Source organism: Penicillium roqueforti, assembly GCF_015533775.1.
Source record: "Penicillium roqueforti strain LCP96 04111 chromosome Unknown scaffold_02, whole genome shotgun sequence".
NCBI classification, from domain to species: Eukaryota; Fungi; Ascomycota; class Eurotiomycetes; order Eurotiales; family Aspergillaceae; genus Penicillium; species Penicillium roqueforti.
This window is the reverse complement of record NW_024067566.1, coordinates 1773062-1791779: the sequence shown is the minus strand read 5'-3', so window position 1 is coordinate 1791779 and position 18718 is coordinate 1773062. Positions and strand designations below refer to the sequence as shown.

The 18718-nt window shown below is 49.2% G+C and overlaps 8 protein-coding genes across 8 annotated transcripts; 5 read left to right on the top strand and 3 right to left on the bottom strand.

Annotated features, from left to right (window-relative positions):
• Positions 1-54: 54 nt before the first annotated feature.
• On the top strand, positions 55-950 carry LCP9604111_2155 (ankyrin repeat domain-containing protein; the record flags this gene model as incomplete). Its single annotated transcript, XM_039069601.1, has 2 exons — positions 55-422; positions 482-950. The coding sequence occupies 2 exons, from the start codon at positions 55-57 to the stop codon at positions 948-950; spliced, it is 837 nt and encodes a 278-aa protein (XP_038932282.1).
• A 161-nt stretch (positions 951-1111) lies between these two features.
• LCP9604111_2154 (uncharacterized protein) lies at positions 1112-2201 on the bottom strand (the record flags this gene model as incomplete). Its single annotated transcript, XM_039069600.1, has 2 exons — positions 1112-1854; positions 1907-2201. 2 exons carry the CDS (start codon positions 2199-2201, stop codon positions 1112-1114), a joined length of 1038 nt encoding a protein of 345 aa, XP_038932281.1.
• A 734-nt stretch (positions 2202-2935) lies between these two features.
• Positions 2936-4951, bottom strand: lcb2 (putative serine palmitoyltransferase 2; the record flags this gene model as incomplete). The annotated part of the gene is made up of 1 exon (XM_039069599.1): positions 2936-4951. One exon carries the CDS (start codon positions 4949-4951, stop codon positions 2936-2938), a length of 2016 nt encoding a protein of 671 aa, XP_038932280.1.
• Positions 4952-6365: 1414 nt separating this feature from the next.
• Positions 6366-8501, top strand: LCP9604111_2152 (acetoacetate--CoA ligase family protein; the record flags this gene model as incomplete). The annotated part of the gene is made up of 2 exons (XM_039069598.1): positions 6366-6593; positions 6648-8501. 2 exons carry the CDS (start codon positions 6366-6368, stop codon positions 8499-8501), a joined length of 2082 nt encoding a protein of 693 aa, XP_038932279.1.
• A 409-nt stretch (positions 8502-8910) lies between these two features.
• LCP9604111_2151 (mitochondrial-processing protease subunit alpha) lies at positions 8911-10735 on the top strand (the record flags this gene model as incomplete). Its single annotated transcript, XM_039069597.1, has 2 exons — positions 8911-9012; positions 9083-10735. The coding sequence occupies 2 exons, from the start codon at positions 8911-8913 to the stop codon at positions 10733-10735; spliced, it is 1755 nt and encodes a 584-aa protein (XP_038932278.1).
• A 370-nt stretch (positions 10736-11105) lies between these two features.
• On the top strand, positions 11106-12033 carry LCP9604111_2150 (mitochondrial import receptor subunit TOM22; the record flags this gene model as incomplete). The annotated part of the gene is made up of 3 exons (XM_039069596.1): positions 11106-11214; positions 11444-11733; positions 11983-12033. The coding sequence occupies 3 exons, from the start codon at positions 11106-11108 to the stop codon at positions 12031-12033; spliced, it is 450 nt and encodes a 149-aa protein (XP_038932277.1).
• Positions 12034-12807: 774 nt separating this feature from the next.
• LCP9604111_2149 (uncharacterized protein) lies at positions 12808-14943 on the bottom strand (the record flags this gene model as incomplete). Its single annotated transcript, XM_039069594.1, has 5 exons — positions 12808-12822; positions 12882-13134; positions 13201-13990; positions 14048-14656; positions 14709-14943. The coding sequence occupies 5 exons, from the start codon at positions 14941-14943 to the stop codon at positions 12808-12810; spliced, it is 1902 nt and encodes a 633-aa protein (XP_038932276.1).
• A 1369-nt stretch (positions 14944-16312) lies between these two features.
• Positions 16313-18059, top strand: LCP9604111_2148 (putative MFS sugar transporter; the record flags this gene model as incomplete). Its single annotated transcript, XM_039069593.1, has 5 exons — positions 16313-16350; positions 16403-16743; positions 16800-17037; positions 17091-17614; positions 17674-18059. The coding sequence occupies 5 exons, from the start codon at positions 16313-16315 to the stop codon at positions 18057-18059; spliced, it is 1527 nt and encodes a 508-aa protein (XP_038932275.1).
• Between the last annotated feature and the right edge of the window lie 659 nt (positions 18060-18718).

Below are 18718 nucleotides of genomic sequence, written 5' to 3'. Positions count from 1 at the left end.
ACCTTTGCTTTGCTTTCCTTCTGTTATGTTTCTCTACACCTCAAGTATTCAACCATGTCTGTTCATCACACCCTTGAACAGGGTTACACAAGCCGAGTTCAAACTCCTCCCCCGATCCTAGCAAAAAGGCTCTTGTTAGTGCAGCAGCTACCAAGACTTAGCGAGCAGCAGTTACGAGAATTCCTTGATCGCACCATCCGTGATGATTGCGATATCCGTCATTTCTACGAGGTCATGATTGATGCCATCAGGTCAAACAAAGTGTATCTCGTGAACGAGCTACTCCAACACAAAATGCCCGTGTCGCCAATCTACGTACTCGAAGCCGTCAAGGCGAGAGCGAAGACTATCTTGACCAGCTTCTTCAATAACGGCTGGGATATCAACACGTCAATGAGTAGAACGGACCCGCCTATTCTTGCGTGAGACAACCTATTCTCTTTTAAAAGCTTACAGCCGAATAACAATTATCTCGTTCTAGCAATGCGCTCGAGGACCCGGAGATGACAACATGGCTGCTCGACCATGGCGCAGATCCTAATACGCGCTGTGACATCGATAATACCCCGCTCTCCTATGCTGCCAGATACGCCGCTTTGTCAACTATTGATCTTCTCCTACGTCGTGGTGGTGATGTTAGAATAGGCCAGCTTGTGCGTAATGCGATCTATCGAGAGTCTGACAGCCTTAAAGTCGTCGAAATGCTCGTTGATCGGGGTGCTCCTTTTAATGCCCTTATGTATGAAGACCATCAATATTCGAGGAATATGTTTCCTTTTATGAGGGAAACTCCTTTACACACGGCCGTGGCTCTTAAGAAAGGTGATGTTATTCGGTATCTAGTTCATAAAGGTGCGAGTGTGGATATCGAGGATTGTAGGGGTCAAACAGTCATGCAGTCTGCAGATGAGGATACCAGAAGGGTGATTATACAAGAGATTCAGAACTGAGTACTTAGTTAGTGATCCAGACTTTGAATACAAAAACAGGTTTACAAATAGTGGCATTTGACTAGCAACAAGGGGTATTCATACACTCCATCCATCGATGCCCAGGAAAACCTCCATAGAAATACAAAAATATTAACACCGAAAATCAGACTTAAGACACTTCACGAAAGCACTGTAGTAACCAGATTTTGCATACTCTCTTTGACATACTCCAGAACAAGACTCCCTAGCTCCTTATACATTACGGGTTTCTCATCTTCATCAAGATCTCCATACAGATCTTCAAGTGCACCTCCGTTACTGGCGATTTCCATGTAAACAATGCGTTCCTCTTCTGTCCCACCGATGCACGCAAGAAAGCTGCCAAGCTTGAGGAGCATAGAGTTCAAGATCAAACGACACATACATCCATTTCCGTCGATGAAAGGATGGATATTAACGAAGACGTGGGTGTATTTCGAGGCTATGCTGACAGGGTCGAGTGTTCCTTTAGCAATAGCTTCTTTAACATCAGAATGGAGGTCGCGGACCATTCCCTTCATTTTGAATGGCACGATGCTGTGGTGCGGGAATGGACGTAGGCCGGCGGAGACTTCATCCGTACGATAGACACCACTGTATTCCTCCCAGGGAGTGGTTTCAGCGTCAACTTTGTACGTCAAGAATCTATGAGCCTGGAGAATGATCTCTTCGCTGAGACCTTGGTCGTGTATGCAGAGTTGAACGATGATGTAGGAGGCAGCCCTGGCGTGTTGCGCAATTTCACGGTAACTGCGCAAGGCCGGGGAGATGTCTCCTAGCAGTTTGTGGTACGGTAGCTGGAACTCTTCCTTCGTTTCTTCGATCTCTTCTGGTCCTTCCACTGCCTTTCCGAGGAAGATTGCCGTACACAGCGCCAAATGTGCTGTCGGAATCGCCCCCGGCGCGCTCGATCATGTTGGATCCGTATACCATACTAGCAAGGCAATGTAGGATATGGTTTTCGAACTTGGTCTCTTGGGCGGGTGTGAGTTGTTGTAGGATGGTAGAGAGTTGGTTGCTGAGGGTGAGAACCTCGGGAAAGACGACGTCAGGGTCAAATTCGTTTGCACCGATTTTATAGTGGTAGGCTTCATTCAAGGCAACTTTCAACTCAGGAACTTGAATGCCGTATAGACTGCGAGGGGAGACAGTTCCATGGCCAATGCGGAAGGTTGACTGCATGTATTGGCGTAAGGACTTGGCGAGGCTTGGATTGGTCAGAGAAGACATTTTGTTTTCAATAAATCGAAGTGAGTACTAGGAAATAGAGAGATAAGATGGTTAAAGGAAAAGAAGTGAAGAAGGAAGTGGTGGAAGTATATGAATGGGCCTTCCCCGGATTGACGTTTTGGAATAGGCTTAGTACCTTTGAACATAGTTCGAACGCAAGATGTACTTTTCGTTAGGATTCACATATGAAAGGTACATATAAGAAGATGGTACTCTTTAGTAGTCTTTTCAGCGGTCTTTCTAGTCTTTAAGATCCTCTTCTTTAGCTATCTTCTCCCTGTGAAGCATTGAATGGAACAATATTAGGCAATAGTGGAACATTATTAGGCAATATCTTGAGAAGGATAACAGCGACAAAGAAAGTAACATGAAATTCTGTATGGATGCAAACATGAAGAAGCAAGAGTAAGAAGGATCATAGGAGACGGGGCATATTCATTCGTTGCTGTCGAATAACTCATCTTTTCGTTTCCCCCCGAGTCCCTCTTTTCTTTCTAGTCCGAGGAGATTCACTCGCTTTATGTGCCTTAGGATCCAAGTCCAGCGAAAGTCACAAAAATCATATAAACTCAGAACAAAGAGCAAGGGGACACATGGGATTAAGACTCCGGCACGGTGTGACCAGCAACAACCCGTGCTTGTGGAAAAAGACCCCGACCGAAGACTCATCTCAAAGCCTAGTGAACTCAAGACAGCGTCATGTCAACCGGGAGGAGAAGGAAGCCAATCTAGTACTAGTACAAGGGGTTCTTGACATCCTGGACTCCGCGTCGGATGACATCCTCGACGCGCCAGCGTGGAGGTGAAATATTGTCCGAGCGCTTGCGGTGCCATTCCTTCTCCAGCTCGGGCGGAGGAGCCGGCTGTTCGGCAGCAGGCAGTGCACCGCCCGCGATACCAGTAGAGAACTTCAATTGAAGGACGTTGCCAATTTCGTCACAAGCAGTCAACACACGGTCAAGATCGTCCTTAGTGTGGGCAGCAGAGACACAGAAACGAGCACGGGACGAGACCAGCGGAGTAGCCGGGTAACCAACAACAACGACGGAGATCTTGCGCCGGAGCATCTCGTGCGAGAATGCAGGCATTTTGGCAGGGTTAAAGAGAAGGAGTGGAACGATTGGTGAATCGTCGTGGCCATACACTATAAAGCCAAGACGCTTCAACCCGAGACGCAGGTATCGCGAATTAAAAGCCAATCGCTGCAATCGCTCCTCACCCTGACCGGGAACGAGCTCACCGCTGATGATGCGCAGGGCGGAAGAGATCTGAGAAAGCACTGCAGGCGCGGGAGACTCTCCAAAGTAGACACCGGAGTTGGTGGCACGAAGTGCGTCGATCATGACCTTGTCTGCTGCAATGTAGCCACCGTTGGCACCAAATGACTTTGTAAGTGTGCCCATCAGGATATCCACCTCGGAGGTATCGATACTGAAGTAATCACAAACACCACGGCCCTTAGGACCAATGGCTCCAATGGAGTGGGCCTCATCGACGAACAGATTGAACTTGTACCGGCGCTTCAAGTGCACAAGACCGGGAAGGTTGCACATGGAACCTTCCATGGAGTACAGTCCCTCGACAACGACCAGAATCTTCTTCCAGGGACGGTGAGTGCGGGGTTGTCCTTGAGAGATAGCCTCGCGAAGTCTCAACTCCAGGTCCTTCATATCATTGTGCTTGAACATAGCGATGGAGGCGCCGGAGAGACGAGCACCGAAACGGATGGAGGCGTGGTTCAGTTCATCGGAGATCAGGAGACATCCCTTCGAGACTAAGGCGGGGAAGATGGTTGCGTTGGTGCCGAAACCCATGGAGAAAATCATAGACGATTCTTTGCCCACAAACCGGGCAACCAAATCCTCTACTTCGAGATGCATATCCTGCGTGCCAGACTCCGCTCGGGTGCTGGGTGCGGCAATGCCATACTTCTTGATGGATTCTTCCGCAAGATCCGCACACGGGCCATCCGACTGAGCGAAACCCAGGTAGTTGTACGAGCTCAGATTCAAAGTGTCGGTAGTGGTACCCGTCAGGAAGAAGTGCTGGTTGTGGTCATCCGTAGCCCGATCGATCAAAGTAATAGTACGGCCAGGAACACCAGTCACGGGGCGCTCAAAGCAGTCGTTGATACGCAATTTCAGACGACGCACATAGAAGTTGTCGAAATCACTGTTGAGAGCGCCATAACCATTGCGAGGCTTGAGGTGGCGGTAGTGTTCCTCGCGGAATCGCTTGCCAAAGAAATCACGGACATGCCCGAAAGCGATTAGAATTAGGTAACTGATATAGGTGGTGAGCAGGTAATAATACGGCGGCTCGTCCATCACCGGCTCCGGGAAGACACCACCGGGGTGTCGGCTGGAGTATCGGTGGCTAGGATGACCGATGGGACCGAACTGGGCATGTTGCTTGGCCAGCCGACGAGCCTCCTCAGGGGTTGGAGGCTGGAAGAGTGTTGTAGGCAGCTCGTCCATGTTCGGATTGTCCGCAGTGGCTGTTGATAGAGAGATCGTCGGTAGAGACAGTGAGGCCAAACTTATCGGCGGAGAAGAATTGCTAGGTTGAGGATGCCCACTTTGCACAGGTTCGGTCTTGGACTTTGGCGAGGCCGAGAATAACTGAGAAAGGCGATTGGACTTGACCGTGGGGCCCTTAGTGGAGATACCGCCCTTTCCCGAAGAAGGTGAAAAGGACGGCGGGTTGGTAGAGGTGTCGGTAGAGGAGTTGTTGCTAAATCGACGAGGCATCGCAAGAGGAAACAGCGCAAGGTTTCGGCACGGGTGTTCTTTTTTTTTCTCACGTCAGGATCGAGGGGCGCTTTGGGGTGAGCGCGTCCGGATGTTGACGAGTTAAGGCAGGGACTATCGGAAGTAGTTGATAATCGATGTGTTTGACTGGGCAAGTGTTCTTGGAAACTCCAGCGGTCTTCAAAGTCGTGGCAACCTCAGGCAATGTGTTCAATCTGGAAACCGCAGCCAATTAGTGGATTGTTCTGGACCAGGCATCGATGCGACACTCTGAGCCATGCTCCGTTCCCAAGTCACTCCGACTCAGAAACTCGCCGGTCATCAGCTTCACAGATTGAGACGTACCGCAAGGTTGATTTGACGTGAGCGGGAGCCGAATACTCCGAAAGGGCTTAAAAAATCGGATGCACGTGGAATGGGGGCAAGAAGCACGAAGGGGCAAAGAGCCCTACGTTCGGATGACGAAGGGACCAATTTCCGTTGCACTACAAACCGAGATAATGAAGCACCTTTACCGAGTATAGGGTTGGAGAAGAAGAAGAAGGAGAGAGTCTGAGAAGGTAAATAAGAGCGAGACCTCCGTGTTTCCCATGCTAAGCACCCATTATGCAGTGACCTCCTGGTATTAATTAAAAACGCATGCAGTACGGCGAAAATTACGTGTGATTGGCTGATAATTGCTAGTGCGGATGTAATATTACCAGCGCAATACTAGGGGGTTTTTTTTCCACTCGAAAAAGTCTCGGACCCGAAAGACCCAAGTTACAGAGACAAATCAAGTCGTATGATGCATAAATATTGGATTGTGAACAGCAATACTATCTCTACTCCGTAGATGTTGTATAATTGTCCATCTATTGTAATATCATGTTATGAAATAAGGGGTTCATCCGGCATATCCGACTAAAAACCCTTATAGTCACATCATGTCCATTTTCAAGGTCCGTGACACCTACATCCCGATGTCCATGGAGGTGACGTGAATCATGATCGGAAACGGCAATGGCAACCTTGGAGCCTGAGGCCGTCACTTCTAAACGTGACCGACCTGAAGATTCGGCCTTCGGCATAATTTAATTCACAATGCATATCCGGGGCGGTTTGTGAGAAATTATCTTCCCCGTAGCCGAGGAGATCGGCAACTCAGTACCCGATCATTCCCGCCCCGCCATCCCCCTGGGGTATTTGCATTGTGTGAACTCGCTTTTGACTGCAAGCTTTGACCATTGACCCTGTGAAGCCCTATCAAATCGTTGTCTGCTGGGAAGTCAATTGCTACATTGTCTGGGATTTCTAGTGTGACAAGAGATTGAGCACATTTCAATCTCAATCGGCATTTCTACAGACATACTCCACACTCCGAAGTTCAATTCCTGGCATTATTGCGCGCACTACTGCAACAAACCTCATAGCTATGTCTCAGATCGACGAAATCGTTGAGCCAGAGGCCAAAGAGCTCTGGCGACCCTCCGCCCCGGAGACAACCCAGATCTATGATTTCATGACTAAAGTGAACGAGAAGTATGGCTTGTCACTGAATGACTACGATGCGCTCTGGAAATGGAGTGTCTCTGAGCCAGCTCAATTCTGGGAGGAAATCTGGCACTATACGAAAATCAATGCCCACAATCCATACGAACAGGTGAGTAATTCCCATTTATACTTGAGCTATCCGATCCTAATCCGATCAACATAGGTACTGGATACAAAAGAAGTGCTGTTCCCTAGACCTGCATTTTTCGAAGGCAGCACTCTGAACTTCGCCGAGAATCTTCTGTATCCCGCCAGCTCGCCAGATGAAGATTCCATAGCAGTGATTGGCGCCACTGAAGTAGCTCGCGAATATATCTCGTGGAAGGAGCTGCGGGAGCGAGTTCGACAGTGCGCAAACGCCTTGAAAGAAGCGGGTGTGAAGACCGGTGACCGTGTCGCTGGCTTCGTAGGCAACCATGCTACTACCGTCGTGGCAATGCTGGCCGCAGCCTCAATCGGAGCATTCTGGACTGGTGTGTCACCTGACACCGGTGTGCATGCTGTATTGGAGCGCCTGAAGCAGATCCAACCTAAGGTTCTCTTTGCGGACAATGGCTCCTTCTACAATGGCAAGGTACACAGCTCACATGCGAAGGTAGCGGAGATTGTCTCGGAACTGCCAGACCTTGAGCTTCTGGTGTCCCTTATCACTACTCCGGAACTTGACGAAAATCTAGATGACCTTCGACCTGCAAATGGGAAAGCAAAGGTCTACGGTGATTTCTTGTCTGAGGTCAAGAACCCCCAGGCACCATTGGAGTTTGCAAGCTTGAGACCGGATCATCCTGTCTATATCTTGTACTCGTCCGGTACAACAGGCGCCCCCAAGCCCATCGTTCATGGATCTCTGGGAACATTGCTTCAACACAAGAAAGAGCATCTTCTTCACTGTGACATTCGACCAGGTGATCGCTTGTTCTACTTCACAACGACAACCTGGATGATGTGGCACTGGCTGGTATCGGGCTTGGCCAGTGGGGTAACAATCGTCCTGTATGATGGTTCACCCTTCCGACCCTTTGACACTGAAGGCGGAAAGGGAGAAATGGCCATGCCACGACTGATCGAAGAGCTTCAAATTACTCATTTCGGTACATCCGCTAAATACCTCTCTCTCCTCGAACAAGCTGCTTTGAACCCGCGCGAGCATGCCCATAGGCCAGTATCGTTGAAGTCCCTACGGGCCATCTTCAGTACTGGATCCCCACTGGCACCATCGACATTCGAATACGTTTATTCCTCTTTCCACGACGACATTATGCTTGGTTCCATCACCGGTGGCACAGACATCCTCTCTCTCTTCGCCTCCGGTTGCCCTATTCTCCCCGTTTACAAAGGAGAGATCCAATGCCGCTCTCTGGGCATGGACATCTCGGTTTTCGACTATGCTGGCAAGGATATCAGCGCATCAGGCGAACCTGGTGATCTTGTCTGCATCACACCCTTCCCAGCCCAACCAGTCATGTTCTGGCCCCCGGGACCAACAGGCTTGGAGAAGTACCGGAAGAGCTACTTCGATTTGTTCGGGCCCACAGTCTGGCACCATGGAGACTACGTGCGCTTGAACCCACAAACTGGAGGTGTGGTCATGCTAGGCCGCAGCGACGGTGTACTCAAGCCATCCGGAGTGCGATTTGGAAGTGCCGAAATTTACAACATTCTTCTCAAGCATTTCGCCGACGAGGTGGAAGATTCTCTTTGCATTGGCCGGAGACGAGATGGTATCGACACCGATGAAACCGTCGTTCTGTTTGTCCGGCTTGCTGCTGGCAACGAGTCGGGTATGCCGGCGGATCTCGCGGCACGCATTCAGTCCACAATTCGGAAGGAGCTTAGCCCGCGCCATGTCCCTGGTATTATTGACGCATGTCCTGATATTCCAGTGACTTCTAATGGCAAGAAGGTGGAGAATGCTGTTAAGCAGATTTTGTGTGGGCTTAACATCAAGATTGGTGCAAGTGTTGCGAATGCTTCATGTCTAGATTGGTATAGAAACTGGGCTTCGGAACACCCTTAGTTATTTAATCTTTAGTACATAGAAAACTTGACGACTCATTGTTCTGCAAATTTCCATTCAGATTCCACGTCCATGTGTTTTGGTGTATATTCGAGCCCTGCAGGTCATGCCCTGGGGTAAGCGGACTAGACACTCCCTGCTACGCCAGTCACGAATGATGTCAAAAAATCAGTAAAACACCGCTTCTTGTCAAAAATATCATAAAAGTATTTAGTTATTCACTTTGATCTGCTATGTCAACAGAATATGTAAGAATCCACCATGCAACGGATTAGCTAAGCATTTTGGATCGAGGATTACGATTCTTCGCCGACAATCCGTCCGAGCTACATCACACCTTTACCGGATATATTCGGTGCAACCAAGAAATCCCGAATTAATCAGGCTGTTGGATTTGTACAGAACCACTATGCGCCGCACAGCATTGCGGGCCATCGAGTCCGCGAAGCCATTGACACGAGCTCCTCGCGCTGTGTCAAGAAGCCTCTCTACCGTCAATGAATCGGTCAAGGTAAGAGAGCCTCGATAGGTCCTACAACACAGCGTCATTTGTAACTGACGAACTATTTCTTTCTCCGCAGGATCCCGCCGAGCTAGAACAAATCACCACACTTTCAAATGGAGTCCGCGTGGCCACGGAATCATTACCGGGTCCCTTCGCTGGTGTCGGAGTTTACGTCGATGCTGGATCTCGCTACGAAGATGAGAGTCTGCGCGGAGTCAGCCACATTATGGACCGTCTAGCCTTCAAGTCTACCAAGGCGCGCACTGGAGATGAAATGCTTGAGATTCTGGAGTCCCTAGGCGGTAACATTCAGTGTGCCTCATCTCGAGAATCCTTGATGTACCAGTCTGCCAGTTTCAACTCGGCAGTTCCTACCACGCTCGGCCTGCTTGCGGAGACCATTCGAGATCCCCTCATCACTGAAGAGGAGGTTATCCAACAGCTCGCAACTGCGGAGTACGAGATAGGCGAGATTTGGGCGAAGCCGGAACTCATCCTTCCAGAATTGGTGCACATGACTGCTTATGCCAACAACACTCTTGGAAATCCGCTATTGTGCCCAGAAGAACGGCTAGGCGAAATCAACAAGGCAGTGGTAGAGCGGTACAGGGAGCTTTTCTTCAACCCGGATCGGATGGTGGTTGCCTTTGCGGGAGTGCCACATGCAGAGGCTGTTCAGCTCACAGAGCAGTACTTTGGCGACATGAAGCCGAGTGACATCAGTAAGACCAAGCGTCCTGTACTTTCTGGCAGCGGAATCGAAACCACACTGTCTGATTCCCCAGCGGCCGCCCACGAAGGCCAGGTGCCGACCGTTCCTTCGTTCACGCCCTCATCGACAATCAGCAGTCCGGCTGCTTCTCAAAAAACACACTCTTCGCTCTTGTCAAAGCTTCCTTTCCTCAAGAATCTCTCTTCCTCTAAGAGCTCTGCAGTCGAGCCTCTCCACTCATCCCTGGTTGAGCCATCCGCGCTCAACCTCCGCCAACCTGCTCACTACACGGGTGGCTTTATCGCCCTCCCTTCGATTCCTCCCCCCGCGAGCCCCATGCTCCCTCGCTTGAGTCACATCCACCTTGCCTTCGAGGCTCTCCCCATCTCCTCGCCTGATATCTACGCTCTTGCTACTCTCCAGACCCTCCTCGGTGGTGGTGGCTCATTCTCGGCCGGTGGCCCTGGAAAGGGTATGTACTCGCGACTCTACACCAACGTGCTGAACCAGCACGGTTGGGTCGAAAGCTGTATTGCTTTCAATCACAGCTACACGGATAGCGGAATCTTCGGAATTTCCGCATCCTGCAGCCCGACTCGGATCACGGAGATGGTCGAGGTCATGTGCCGCGAGCTGCAATCCCTGACTCTGGACACTGGTTACAGCTCGCTGCAAGCGCAGGAAGTTAACCGTGCGAAGAACCAGCTCCGTTCCTCGCTGCTCATGAACCTAGAATCTCGCATGGTCGAGCTTGAGGATCTTGGACGCCAGGTGCAGGTCCACGGCCGCAAGGTCAGTGTCCGAGAGATGTGTGAGCAGATCGAGGCCCTCACCGTCGAGGACCTCCGCCGTGTAGCTCGCAAGGTCTTTGGTGGAGATGTCCACAATGAGGGTAAGGGCACTGGTAAGCCTACTGTTGTGCTGCAGGAGGGCGAGTTGGAAGGCTATAAGCTCCGGTCCTTCCCCTGGGAGGAGATCCAAGAACGGATTGCCCGGTGGAAGCTTGGCCGACGGTAAATAGATGATTCTATGCCTCAGGACTCGCTTGGATGCGTCGAATATAAGGGTCATGTGGTAATCTGTAATTATAGACTATGGCCAGCATTTCGACTATGTAGAATACACCTCTCTTTTAAAATCATGGCCTTTCTCAACTCACCTTTCTACTAAAAAGCCCACCAAAAGACTATTCATGTAAACATCAGTAACTAACTAATGTAATTCATAAGATCGAAAACAAATGACATCGTTGTCGGTGGGTCCAAGCTCCTCGCCGCTTTTCGGCAAAAAAGTCGGAGCGAAACCAGAGCGTCCTCCCATCATTCAACCATCACCTTTAACTAGACCCCCTTCGTCATTCTCATCCAAACCACCCAAACCGCCCAAAATGGTCAAGCTCACTGAAGTCGAAGACGAGCACTTCACCGATAAGCCCACTGCCACCAAACACGATGCTCTTTTGGTCTCCGATGATGAGGATGACTACTCAGACACTGGTTAGTACCGAAACCCGAACGCCCATAATCAGACGAAACTCGCATCGCGCCATTGTCATTTGCATGGGGAATCGCTTTGATGGGAAGATATTCTGCTCCCTGAAGTTCCTCCTATCATCCCAGTCCCCAATCCCAATCCTCAACAATGCGACATCGAAACCCAGAAATGAACACTGGTCTGAAATCAACATAAAGTACCGTATCTAACATGGGCATCAATGCAAAATAGACTCCGAGATCTCCGACGAGGAAGATATCGAGCTCGAGGCTGAGTCGCTCTACGAGCGTATCGCCGCTCTGAAAGACATTGTTCCCCCATCCGCCCGCCGCAACGTCTCCAGCACCGTCTCTTCCATCACAAACCTCACCAAGGCCACCTTTTCGTTCAGCGGCAAGGCCCTCTGGATTATCAGCACCAGTGCTTTCCTGCTCGGTGTGCCATTCGCTTTGGCCTACGCCGAGGAGGAGCAGTACATCCAGATGGAGCGCGAGCAGGGAATGATCAAGGGAGCTAACGAGGTATGTGTTTTACTTCTTTTTCACCTTTTTTGCTCCGGATTTTCCGGCATTGCAACAGTTATCTTGAATCCCCGATTCGTGCTGTCATTGGCACTATTGACACCGTGTACATTGCCTCGGGTATTCGCATCTCGGCAATCTTCCATAATATTTCTCTTTCTCGACACTATCATCAAATGGCATTTTTTGCGCTCTTCGGCGGACTCTCAGTCTTTGAAACGATATACTAATTATGATTCCTACTCGCAGATGCTCATCCCCGGCTCCGAACCCGAGAAGACGGCTCAACCTACTCTGTAAATTAATACCACTTCGGAAAGCAGAGAGATTGGCGAAGGACCCAGTGACACAATTACCGGCCGCGACACTTGGTCTCCTGCAGACAGCATACCCAGGCGCACGTCGGCAAAATTCTGTCACGTCCTGGGATTTCCAATCACCTATTTTGGCCAGATCTCAAAATATAGGACTACAAGCACTCGGAAAGAGTTGGTTTCCCGATTCGTGTCTTGTTTTGACTTGTTCGGATCTTTGTTATACTTCTTGTTTTTTTTTTCCCTTTTTTCTCTCCTCGCATCTCTCATGCTTTCTGACATTTTGGCTCCGGCAGCTTATGCATGCATGTATTTGTACAACCCCAATCATCTTTCTTCCTGTTTTCCTATACACCTTTTTTTTTCTCTCCCCATGTGCATGTCCAGGTAATGAAAACGGATGGGTTTGGTTATCTTCGCAATTTGTAATCCCAGCCATACTTACAGGCCTACGAATACCTAAAACTGCATTGGAGATAGATACTCAGTAGGCTCTTGGCGAATATAGTTTCTTGAGATAGCTGGCTGAACCTGCAGGTACTTTTTGGTAGGCTAGCTAGACATACCTGACTAGAAATGTGCAAAGAAAGAAAGAAAAAAAGGGTATCATTGTGAAAGGAGCACCGGAGAAACTTCGCAAAAGAAAAGCGATGCCACAAAACTATGTAGTGACAAGGTTCAGACTTCATGAAAATTCATGATAAAGCCATTCGAGGACAAATACTGACCCTCGAACTTGTTCTTGGATATGATCATCTCATCATCCGTAGATAGACTAAATGAAGGACAGACCCGATTAGCATCAAGCACCGAGACCCCACTACAAGAACATACCTCTTTCTCGCGGGCAGACTTGAGTTTAATGTGGAAGTCACGCCACAACTTATCGACTTCACCACTTCCAGTCATGCTGTCAAGGACATCATTTGCATTTCGCGTCTTACGCTTGACGCTCATATCATTTCGTCGGAGGATCTCGTCGGCATCCATGTGGCCTGTACGCTCCAGGAAGTCGATGACCCATTCATTGAGATGGTAGCGCCAGTGAGTAAGGGTGTGGGTGAGCTGCGCTCTCGCATTACATTGTCTGTTGAAACAAAAGAAACAGTTAGAGGGGGACTCGATCGAATGGGTGTCTGAAGACAAAACCTACTTTCCTAGGTAGTACCGGACATTCTCAGGAGGAATGACATGGCCATCCCGGTCCCGATCATTGCCATCGTCGTCGTTATTGGAATCCTCATCGCTGTCATCTTCCAGTGGCTCTAACGTTTGCAGGGAATACGCCTTTCCGTAGAGTTTCATCTCTCGAGACGCGGGATGCCCAGAGCGCCTGCAAGCATCGCAGGGATGGTTATCCTCTGTAGGAAAGGTATCGACCTCCATGTGCGGCCGGGCCTGGAGGGCATATATGAAACTGGGGTTCCAAACTGAAGAAATCAGCTGTGAACCGGCCCGACCCTTGACTTCATCTTCCAGCTTCATGAATGCCATCTTGTACATGTCGTCAGAGCGAGGGAAGGCCGGGTTCAGTTTGTTTTGCACCATCCAGCCGATGACGTCGCGGAAGTATTCCTTCGGCTGCTTATATGCATGTCGGGTAAACTCGAAGGGGAGCTCCTCGGTGGGAACGCCAAGGTCGTTCGCCTCATCTTCTAGGACAAAGTCATCTTCGTACCGATCGAGGTTCTCGTTGGGGTCAATGGCTGATTCTATGTCGCTGTCACCGTCGTCATGTCGCCAGAGGCTACGAACAGAGGGTTGTTTAATCTCCTGCACATCTGGATCGGATTCTTCTTCATCATCGTCGTCTTCCTCATCTTCTTGTTCCTCTTCCTCATCTTTCATACCAGCCCGTCTGCGGCGCAAAGCTTCGAGGTGCTTCATTCTTTTGTCTCGGGCAGATTCGACATTCCGGCCGCGAGTTCGATTTTTCTTAACAACTACGCATGATTGCATCAGCATAAATAAACGAGCCTCGTACGCTAATTGGTTCCTACCCGAATCCTGAAGGTCCTCCAAATCCTCTGCAATATCAAGTCTGGCCTGCTGCGAGATGTGCCTGGGGGTGTGGGGGGCTTGGGGACTTTCTTTCGCTTTTCCACGTCGGAGCCTCTTCACTGGCGAGGAGGCCAATGGTTCGTCCGAGTCAACTTCATCACTTTCTGAAACTACGGCTGGCCTTGCTACCCTGCGCCTCTTGGCGGTCGAAGGAGCCACTGACTCGTTTGAATCATCACCGCTGAGTATAACAGGCGAGCTTGAAGAATGGCCACCTCGGGTAGACCTACGCCGGTTGGGGGCCGAAGAGGCTACTGGCTCATCTGAGTCGCTGGAGTCAATCGGTGAGCTTGGGGCCCTTCGCTTGAGTGATCGGCGCGGCCGGGAAAGCTCCTCCGAATCAGAACCATTTGTGCTCTCGCTATCTGTCCTTGAGCATTCCAAGGATTGTTGTGATTTTCGCGAGCGGGAATTCTTCGAATCTTGGGCGTCATCGAGATTTACCGGGTCGAGGTTGTCGGGTGGCGCGACTTGCTTCCTCTTCTGGGAGGCGGGGATGATTGTTTCGTCTAAGGATTCATGGCTCGATTTCTCTACGAACAGTTCGTCTTTTGCATCTTAGTTTTCTGGTAGCATTGAGGATATAGATCATCACCGTACTTGTGGGTTTATCCTTAGACCTCGTCTTGGCGGGGAGCTTCGGACGTTTGCTCGCGGGCGAAGTCCCCGACTCGCTGTTGAGAGACTTTGGAGGACGGTACGTGCCCAAGCTTGGGTGATCATATGTAAGTGTTGCATATCGGCTACTCTCCGGACTCGCATCCGCCGAAGGCGAAGCGGCTGAAGCAGCAAAGGCAAGTCGCGTCTGCTTTTTCTTCGATTTGCGGGGTGGCATTGCTTGTAGTCAAAATAACAGAACTGGCTGGATTAGGTAGAGTGCCGGGATCATATATCTAGGTAGGTCACAGCAAATTCAGACAAAAGAAAATATGTTCAAAGAAAAATAAAGCTTGAGACTGTTATACCAGTGGGACCTTCGCTGTCGCGGATCGCGTTGTGAAAAATCACGAGATCACGTGATATGTATACTTACAGGCGAAAGTGAGAGGAATTGCGAATGTTTCGGACTGATACTTAACTCTAGAAGTGAAAGGAGGAAATGGAAATATCTTGATATGTTACATTGATAGTTCGATCAGGTTTTATACATGCAGATATGCGCGTGCAGCTCCTAGGTGATTATCCATAGAAGGCAGATTGGTCTGTTCTTACAGAAAAGCAATTTAACATATATTACTCCGTAGGGCTTCCCCAAAGCTCTTCTATGAATCTTTCTACGGAGTACTCAAGTCATGCTTCCTTTGCCAGAGTGTCTTTAGCCTATTATTAGAGCCTTGTTAGCTTGGATTCACATTTTTAGCCTATTCTCTAATTGGAAGACTATACAGCAATCTATCTCTAGTGAAACTCTGTAAATAGAGATGCCAAAGAATGTATTATCAGCAGAACATAAGAAAAGGTTGCCCCGGCTCCACGTCTCTTTATAAGGATAAAGTCAGCCCTATCTCCAGCCTAAAAGAACCCCAGAAGTCTAACTACCTGGGCAGTCGCTTATTATGTACCCCGTATCTCCTACTTGTTTATTTTAGCGCCCTTTTTGCCTTAAATATACTGTCCTTTACCATTTCCCCTATTGGTGGACTTGACTTTCTCCTAAGCCACTGTCGTCCAGCCCGCCTATTCGTGGAAAACTCCCCAACTTCATCTCGCCGGAACAAAAGCTTGAAAATATCCTCGAACCCCAGATGTCCATTACCCCAGGTCCGGCCCGCACATGTGAGAATTTTCAAAGCCAATGAGAAATCGACTAGGCGTGGTATATGCGTTGCCCTTGTGCCATTGACCCCAGATACCCACCACTCAGCGATCCTGGAGCCGAGGGCTCCCCGTTATCCAAATGCCAAAAGCACTCTTGGCACATCCGGGGTTTGTTGATTCTGGGGATGGTCTGATCCACCTGCTCACATGGACTGGGGTTGTATTTTCTACCCCCGGAACGCGCCCTGATCGCTTCTTGTACTTTCTTATATAGCTGCAGCCTTCGCCCACTCAGGTACCCCCTGGAATGTAGCTCCTCCTTAACTGTTCTCTCACACTAAGGGCAACAGTTGTTCGTCTGTCACTGCCCACAGAAGTTGAAAATATATTGCAGTGTGGTTCTATATCTCAAATCACATTGTTAGAACAGACAGGCCATCATCAGAATGACTTTTTCAATGACCCGTAAGAGAGCGTACAATTGGTTGGTGCACAGTCATATAATCCGCCGAACATACCCTAATCTAATTTCCTAGGTACATCTCTTGCGTTGCAGCATCATGTATGGTACTCTACGGCTACGATGCATCTGTATTCAACTCAGTCCAGGGTTCCAAGAACTGGCTCGCTTGGATGAACCACCCAAATGCGTCGACAATCGGCTCAATTAATACAGCATACACGGTCGGTGCTATCTTTGGTGGTTTCTTCCTGGGAGGCCCGTGTGCAGACTTCCTGGGCCGCAAACTTGGAATGGGCATTGGCTGTATTTTGGTCATTATTGCCACCTTTATGCAAACCTTCGCTCCTCACCACGATCTTGCCTGCTTCCTTGCCGGTAGATGCATTATTGGTATTGGCCAGGGTATCGCATTGAGTAAGTCTTGTTGATCCTGTGGTTTCAATGACGGGGACTGACAGCTTGTTTTGCAGCTGCGGGCCCTATCTACATTGGTGAATTGGCTCCGCCAGAGATCCGTGGTAAGATCATGACTTTCTGGCAGATGTTCTACTCTGTTGGATCGTTCATCTGCTTCTGGATCAACTTTGCCTGCACTAAAAATGTTCCCCAGCTGGGTGAGTGGGACTGGAGATTGGTTGTTATTTTCCAGCTTTTGGTTCCTATTTTGATCCTTGCCCTCCTGCCGACTATCCCCGGTAGCCCTCGTTGGTAAGTCCATGTTGGCGATTTCGATTGGCCCGAGCAATTCTGACCATTACTAGGTATATCCGGAGAGGAAACAACATCGAGAAGGCCCGTGAAGCTCTCCGAAGAGTTCGTGATACCGAGGAGGAAGTCGAGCAAGAGCTGCTGGAGATTCGTGAGGCTATCGAATACGAGAAGGAAGCTATCTCTAGCAATTACTCGGCTCTCTGGAAAGACAAGTCTCTCCGCAAGCGCATGGGTCTAGCTCTGGTTCTCAATGCCGGCCAACAGATCACCGGACAAGGCTCACTCAACTCATACTCTACCAAGATCTACCAGAAGGTGTTTACCAGCGACAGTCAGATTGCTCTGATCAACGCTCTGAACGCCACCTTTGGAATTTTCTTCACCCTGAACGCCGTCTGGATTGTTGATCGATTCGGGAGAAAGTTCCTCTTGATTGTCGGTGGTATCGGCATGGGTCTGTGCATGATCATTGTCTCCGCCGTCGAAACAGAAACACCACAACTTGCCAATGGAGCCAAGTCGGAGCCTGTCGGTATATCGATTGTGTTCCTTCTGTTCTTGTTCATCTTATTCTGTAAGTTCCTTCTACTTACCATTTCCCAGCAAACGGAACTTCACTAACATCATTTTCAGACAAACCATCTTGGGGCGCAACAGTATGGATCTGGACGTCTGAGATTTTCTCAATGAACGTTCGCGCACAGGCCGTAGGTATGGCATCGCAGACTCAGAACATCGCCAACGCCATCGTGCAGCAATTCTTCCCTCTTTTCCTCGACAACGAGGGCTTCTATGCCTTCTACATGTTTGCCGGTATTAACTTCCTACTTGCCGTCTTCGTTTGGTTCCTTATTCCGGAGACCAAGCAGGTTCCCCTTGAGGAGATTGATATTCTATTTGGCGGTGCTAACCATGTTGCTCGGGGAGAGGAGGTGATGGCACACCAGAAGGGGGTTCAGATGAGCCACGAAGAAAGCAAGCAGCCTGGTGCTGTTGCTGTTGAGCATACTCGGAACTAGGTTAATTTATCTATATGCGATCACTTAGGTGTTGATATTTGAAAATGTTACGAGCAGTCTCTAATGCAAGCGCGCCGAGCGCGATTCACGAATCTCGTTTTATCTGTTACCTTTCTGCTTAATATATATCTTTGAGCAAATAAAATTAGAGATGATTATGATCTACTACCACGGTTTTTGGTGAATGAACGATCTAATGGAAGAAGGCGAGAAATATATATTATCAGCTTCCTGATTTAACATAATTCTACTAGATGCAAGAGGCCTAATAGCACCGCTTTATTCTTCACTTAATTCCTCAAGTCCCAAGCCTCCGGCCCGCAATCCCTTCCGCAATACAAGCTTGATGGTCTCTATATTGATTCAACGACTTTGAAAAGACATGAGCAACTGTCAGACATCCTGTATACATTGGTTAAGGTGGGATAATCATAATCCGACCTTTACACCACACTGGATCATTATATTTCAAATTAATGTTTCAAATCGAACCCATTTCTCCCTATGATTATATATTGACAGACAGAAAGGTCAAAATAAGAATCTGAAATGGATGTCACTTCCGGATAATTGCGAATATTGACGCGATTGAAGTTGGTAATTAGCTGTAAGGCTCTCCTGTGTTGTTCGACTTATCTCGCGCTTTGCGGGGTTGATGT